General features: G+C 34.5%; 1 protein-coding gene across 1 annotated transcript; it reads left to right on the forward strand.

Moving 5' to 3' along the window:
- Positions 1-1,408: 1,408 nt before the first annotated feature.
- LOC111624578 (growth/differentiation factor 8-like) lies at positions 1,409-7,239 on the forward strand. The gene is made up of 4 exons (XM_023367473.1): positions 1,409-2,950; positions 4,819-5,012; positions 6,027-6,209; positions 6,413-7,239. The coding sequence occupies exons 1-4, from the start codon at positions 2,428-2,430 to the stop codon at positions 6,794-6,796; spliced, it is 1,284 nt and encodes a 427-aa protein (XP_023223241.1). The 5' UTR covers positions 1,409-2,427; the 3' UTR covers positions 6,797-7,239.
- Positions 7,240-7,646: the final 407 nt, after the last annotated feature.

Here is a 7,646-nt window from a genome sequence, read left to right on the forward strand (position 1 = left end):
GGTTGTAAGCTTAATTTAAAACGTTGGTTCGAATTTAGTGTCGAAGGTTCATTTTGTTTTATTAGCTTATGATTATATTTTTCATAAATAAACGGAAATTTTTGATAACGAAGCATTAATATTCATTTGACCTGGCAAAGTCCTTCATATAGTTGATGATAACTTTAAGAAAACTTTCTAGAAAGAATCGGTTCGATTATATTGCGATATTAGATGACGTAAAACTAAAGAATGCAGCAAATTTAAACTATAGGCCAGCTTTATTAGTAAATCTAACAAGAATTGGTTGAATTATGATTTATATATCAAATTATTTGTGTAGTAACAAAGGTGAAGTTTTATTGGGAACTTCTTAAAGTATTACAATCTCCAACGAAATAATAATAATTACGAATTGAATATATTTAGATAAGTGTATTATATTTGCGTAGTTTTAAAAGTAGTCGTTGTTGAAGAAAGAAAAACGCTCTTTAAATACTCTATTAATTAATTTTATTAAGATTTCGATAGCAACAAGTACTGGATGTGTTACGACTGCACAAAGCGATGGAGCAATGTCAATAAACGCTGGAGCAGGACGCCGGTCAGTACTCTCTAAAATGTGCGTCTTCATATATTAAAGTCACGTTGACATTGTTTATGTTGTTGATAGAACGCTTAGACCAAAGTAGATACTATGTATAGATCGTCTTTGAATCACCATAACCAAAATTAGGCAGCGAATTTGGATGCATCTCAAGAGAAGTATTCAGGTAGGCGTTATAAGTTCCTCTAAACGGGAAGTATGTGTTACGCAGGTGGAATTCCATGTCAAATACATTTTGATGAAAATATGCACTCCATCCTTTAGGATAATGTTTGTACTTTTGAGAAAAAAGGAGGCGCGTTTCAGAAAAATTTTTATCAATAAATACCTCTATCAACTTCCAAGTCACTTCCGCAACTTAGCCTGCGTCGTTACTACGGTTAGATATGACAAAAGTATAGTTTACTTACTCTTTCTGGGGCTTTATTTTTCCATTATCAGAGTTCCTATCCGAATCAAAATATATTTCCAAAATATCGTTTCTTCGTCATTGGACTCCATCCGGATGGTAGGTCAAGTAAGGGTGAGGCGACCGGAATGTAACAGTCAGCACCGCCTAGCAACAGTGTTTTGGGTCAGGGCTACAAAGTATAGGATGAATAACAAATGTTGCTATGAACTTCTCATAACATTATTAATTCATCGAGTATCTGCTCAGTAGTAAGGTATGCCGTCACTCTTGGATCTTTCTCTATCTATAAACACTCATAGTCTCTCTTTTCAATCTGTATCGAAGCCTCCGAGATTATTAAATTCTGTCAAAATACAATACACGACAATCATATGATAATCATACCTATGCTCAGTAATTGGTGATTACAGTTTATTTCGTAATCTCATTCTCATTGTTTTATGTGAAATACAGAATAGAACATTTTTCGGGTGATGTTTTTTAAATTTTGTGCAACTAACTTTTAATGCAGTTTTTTTTAAATATAAGCTTTCTTAATGAATTCAAATCGGTGCGCGATGACTGTAGTGACAGATTGTTCCACTTACATAAGACCTATAATAGCTATTATCTTCTACTGAAGTTATTTGTGCACCGATCTTGAGAGATTTACTATGAGTACGGTAAAAAGTAATCTCATTATTTATAAATATAATAAATTAGCATAGATATTTGCGTTTTAACCGATTTACATGAAATTGAGTTAATGAATTTTGCCCTGCGTATTCAACTAAAGAAATGTTAGAATTTTAAATCGGTTTTTGAGTGAAATACACTTCCTTATTATTAAACTTTGTGAACTTGATATTAAAGTCTTAATATATTACAGCACCTTTGACGTCTTTCCTTAACCCTTTATTAACCATATTTGATTCACTTTTAAACGTAAGAATAATTGGTCAAAGTTTATATTGAATAGAAAAATTAACCCAATAGAAACGGCCTTCGCTTCGAGACACGATTAACTAATTTATCTTTTAAAAGGGAGAATTTAGAATTGTTTTCATCATTCGTTTATTAAAGGGTGATTTTTGAAGAGATTGTAAGGCGGGAACGATCAATCCTTATTACACATATAATCAAACTGATAAAATAACTGTACACTTAAAATGCTCGTGTCATATTAGGACCCAACTCGATGCATTGCCGACCAGCGAACCGTTTGCTAGGGTTTCCTGCACCCAGCAACTCACTCATTGGTCTGCTGGCCAGCTGGGACGACATCCAAGTCCCTGGTAGGTCGAGTGTTCTATGCCAATCGACGAAAGGCGTGCCTTTTCCAAAAATGCAGCGAACACCGTTATAAAAACGGGGAAGAGTAGCAGTGCTACACTTGTCGCTTTCACCCAGCAGTACCCCGCCATCCGTCAGCTGCATAACCGCAGCCAGCATGGCCCCTACTTGGACAACTTATGTTTGCTTAATTACTTTGGTTTCAATGTTAGCGTGCATGCACACCAGCGGACGAATTACTGTTGATGGAGCATTATATGGGGAACGATTAGAAGATGCCATCAAAGACTTTGTTGACGAATGGGACAGACATAACAATGGTTCTTGGAAATTAGACGACGTGGTTAATACTTTCAAATCGGAAGAACACGACAACAGAACAGAAGACCAGGAAGTACAAATGACACGCAATTGTTCACGTTGTTTAATGCACGATGACATGAAAGCACTAAGGATAGACGCAATTAAATCTGAGATCCTTAGTAAACTCGGTCTTCGTCATCCTCCCAACATCTCCGGAAAGGCAGTGCCGAAAATTCCACCTCTTCACCAATTACTCGATCAGTACGATATGCAAAAAGATGCTCCCGGAGAACCTTTCATGCCTGGACCTCAGTTTGAGGAGGAAGTAGATGATTATCATGTCACTGCTGAAAAACTTATTAGTTTCGGTCAAAGTCGTAAGTGTTAATTGATTTTATTCTCTTCTATAAGTTATTAGAGTAATCATTTTTACAATTAAAGCTTTTCAGATTATGAAAATTAATAATAATATGTTTTTATTAAATGAAAATTATTGAATACGTAGTACTACGTTAATAAATAGATTTATAAATCATTAAAAGCAATATTATACTTTTTCGTATGTTTTACGTGATGAGGAAAATTCGTAATATTGGAGAAAAAAATGACAAACATTTTAAAGCATTTTAAAAACGGACAGGTTGATGCAACTTTCGATGTCACATTCACCGTAGATCATTCACACGAATAGTATCTATCCCACCCCCATCCATTCCGCAAATTCCCTAGATGGTTGGCAACGTTTCCCGTACGCAGAGGCCTCACATCTCCCAGCTGCTGCTTTACTCTGCCAGCCATAAAGCGGAAAGTGGTCTTTGTGTGACAAACTCGCGAGAAGATGACACATGGATCTTGATGAATGGAAATTAAATCAAAAATATGATTTCGCAAACAACTATAAACCCAGTGTTTAGAACAATAAAAATTGCCATCCCTTTTATTTTTTAAAAACAGATTCAACTGTGCATTTTTCTCGATTGTTAAATGGCCACTTTCCTTTTTTTTTTTATTTATACCATATGAGTAAGTTGTGAGGGATGGGGGGCCACTTTTGCACCCTGGGGATTACACCATATAAAATCAGTAATAATATGCGGTCTTTGGATACAGCGTCAATCAATATTTTTTTTTCTGGGACATTAGTTATTAATGCATAGGGAGAGATTTTCTTTCAGAGTAATATTCAATCACTAAAATTGAAAGAAAGTATTGTGATTATAACAAGCTTACAGCATTGCAAGATATGATTTTTACAATTTTTTAAAATTATGTTTAATTAGTGAGAGTAATTTTGATCGTTATCACGAATTTTATTTAGTAGAACTTATTCGCATAAGAAAAGAACTTCCTCGACGTCATTGGCGTTTTTTATGAGTCCTTTCTAGTATAAGCTGATATAACTCAATGAAACGATAGAGAGGAAAAGTGATTCTTTGAGCGGAGGAAATGGTATGAAAGGGTAAAGAACGAATGCTGTTCCCGCCACACTTTTCTCATAGCTGAACAAAACGTCTGTCAGTAGTTAACTGATGGGTGGTGTACATACTATAAACCTTGGTGTACGGAAAAACCTTACTCCATCCGGTAGTAGGACGCACTTGTGGCTGGTTGACCCCGCTCTCCCGGCATAGGTTGCGCACCCTACGGTCAGCAGACAAAAGCCGAATGCCATTGGGGAAAGAAAGACTTACTCTTATTCTGTATAGATGTTTACCCCTGAAAGTGGAGCACTTTCTTGCCTACTGCGTGTAGAGGGTGTGGGAAAGGTCACTTTAGTAGAAGGGTTTCTTTGATCACAGTCACTATGTTTTGTACACGTATTGTTGTCTCCAAGTACCTTTCACTTTTTGATCGTCAGATAGACAAATCAGGTAGTAAACTTCCTGCACCTAAGACTGTGTCAAAATGTGGGAATAATATGTGTTAATTTACAATTTTACGGCTACTGTGCTAAAATAAATGATTAGATATTCTTCTATAAACATATATTTAATTTGGACAGATATTTTGGAGAAGGGCATCAACCGACATAGCCTATATCAAGAACACGAAAAGCCAACGAAATGAATTAGGGTCATCTCGCGGTCGAAAACCAGATTGTTTATCAGTAACCTTCAACGATAAAAATTATTGTGCGAAAGCTAATAATAAATACTTAGCTGTTGGGAAGCCAATAAATTTCATATCTGTTAATATAAATATGAATATTTATGAACCTAATATAAATTGTTGCTTTATTTTTCAGCTTCGATTAAATGGAATTTTCCGGCCGACTATCGCTATCAGTACTTTAAGTTCTCGGCTAACGTGATCAACTCGCACGTGACAGGAGCCCACTTATGGTTGTATATACGTCCGACCCCGTCCTCGCTCGATTCTATTGCCTGGATAGTGGTTTATCAGGTGATGAGAGGCGAGACTTCACCATCTTTATTACATGTAAGTTCACTGGCCCTACGGATATCATTTAATCCCAGGCTTTTGACAAAATTATCACACATTCAATTTTCCTATATATATATATATATAGCTTTTCCTACTTCATACAAGTCGCATTTATCGATGTAGTCTTTGCCCTTACTTTGCACCCAAGATATACACAGATAATCCATATTGATAAATTGTTTATACTAAACATATTTGTAAAACATTTTATTATTATTAAATTGTAGACATTTAGAAAGAATATTTTCTATTAATTCAGTAATTAAGTATGCATTTAACGGATTTAGTACAAAGTAATATTAACTACAATTTAAAAGAACGTATTTTTATAAATAAATATTATGTACATTTAACTTTGGCCCTGTCGTATCTGAAATCGCGTTTAAAATATTAACTGGCTAGAATATCAATTTACTTTCGACAGAAACACAGGTCTTTAAATAATCCAATTGATGATAGCATTCAATGCGTGTGTATCTGTAACGATCCACAATTACATAATCACGAAGTGGTGCCCGCCCGTCTGAAGCATGCCTTGTACTACTTTACTCGATATTAACTTTTGTCACGTATTGCGTGTCTGCATTCGTAATTGCCAGACATGAGTCCACAATATTATTAGAAATCCTAATTTTCTTATCGCCAATTTATTTACGGATACAAATTTTTAAAATTATAATAAAAATGATTGTTTTAAGAATTTTTATCTTATTATTTTCTATATATAAATTGTAATATTGAATTATGTTTGTGTTGTGAAGTTATTGAATGGTTTTCTAAAACTTAAAAAATGTTTTAAAGATAAGATTTCGTTCCAATAATGATTGGCTTTTTATATCAGAAGGTGATGAGTTAAAAGATATAAATTCAATAATTATATAAACAGTAGTAAGGTTGACTTTATAAATTTGACAAAATATCGTTCTCTTTTATAAAATTTATAAGGAATTGCTCAATTACAAAATGATTAAAATAACTTAATTTAATTAGTTTTTTTATTTTTTGTAGGTTAAAGCAAAGAAAGTGGACACAAAGTTGACACATGGAGGCTGGGCAACAATCGACGTGAGAAAAATTGTATCTAGATGGCTGAGACATCCGAAGGACAATTTAGGTTTTGCTATTCGTTCGTACGACAGTGAAGGACGTGAATTAGCTGTTACGGAACCGAAAGAAGGTGAAGAAGCATGGGTAAGAACATTATCTTAAGTGATAATTAGTTTATTCTAGGAACAGTTTTGGTTGATCTTGAAAAAGTTTATCTTTAATTAATGATGATTTTCAGCAAAATGAAATATTCCTAAATTTGTTCTGTTACTTTTTGACTAAGATTTAGAATAAACAGAACATATATTAAAGTGGTTTGAATAATAAGTTTACGTATTTCCTTGCAGAGACCATTTATCGAAATGAAAATAGACAAGCAGCGCCGTCGCCGCACAAAACGTATGATAGGGTTGAATTGTGAAGAGAATTCGAACGAAGTGCGATGCTGTCGTTATCCGCTGACAGTAGACTTCGAAGAATTCGGATGGGATTGGATTATAGCTCCCAAACGTTACGAAGCTAACTATTGCAGTGGAGAATGTCCTTACGTGTTTTTACAAAAGTATCCACATACTCACCTGGTGCAACAAGCTAACCCTCAAGGTTCGGCGGGACCGTGTTGTGCCCCCCGAAAAATGTCACCTATTTCTATGCTTTATTTCGACGAAGAGTATAACATAATTTATGGCATGCTACCTGGAATGGTAGTTGATAGGTGTGGATGTTCGTAAAGTAATGGCCAATAGCAATGAAATTGCTCTTACCTTAAGGATCGATCGACGGAAAGATTGTCAACAATCTGTGTTACCATCGTCGATCAAAGTTGACTAATTTATTTCTGATAAAGATTGATTAGATTTTATCTTCTATATAGGAAGTGCCACTGGAACTGAAAACGCAAATCACCATCTCATTATACGAAAGAGATTCGGCTTTATGCCGTAGACCTATAAAAGACTATTTCGTCTCGATTTTACATTAAAAGCTGTGTTAGCTGACTATTTCCGCAATTGTACGGTTCCCAGAAAGGAACTGTACAAGTGGATTACCACCAAAGAATGCACGGGACTGTAGTTGTAGAATGTAACTTATTGCACGTTTAGTTATATGGCGTGTTTGTATTCCAACAGAGAAACGGTTCGGTCTGTATATTTTTTAAACAAACAAATGAAAACAAGATAGACTTTCGTATGATATCTTGGTTAGTGAATATTTTTTTGTGATTTATTTAAAATCACAAAATGCAGTGGAAAGGTATGATCTCATATTGCTTCATTTAAAATTATACAAATGTTCAGTTTGTAAACTGTCATGGAGAATGATGGACGACTGTGATAATTTTAACTGTATCTTGATTATTATATTTAGCTAAAGTCGTGTTAAAAAGACTCGAGTTTTGTACTTTTGTAAAGCAGTGTATATCACGTTTTAAGTAGCTTTAAGAAAACATTTTGCTACACCAGAAATTTATTCACCAATCATGTAATTTTAGAAGTCGATTGTTCTAAACAATAGAATTGTTGTTAATACATCGAGTAAATGTATTGATTTAGACTTGTACACTGCCAGCAGCCATTATTC

Source organism: Centruroides sculpturatus, unplaced genomic scaffold, assembly GCF_000671375.1.
Source record: "Centruroides sculpturatus isolate CEXI.00-Female unplaced genomic scaffold, Cexi_2.0 scaffold15, whole genome shotgun sequence".
NCBI lineage: Eukaryota > Metazoa > Arthropoda > Arachnida > Scorpiones > Buthidae > Centruroides > Centruroides sculpturatus.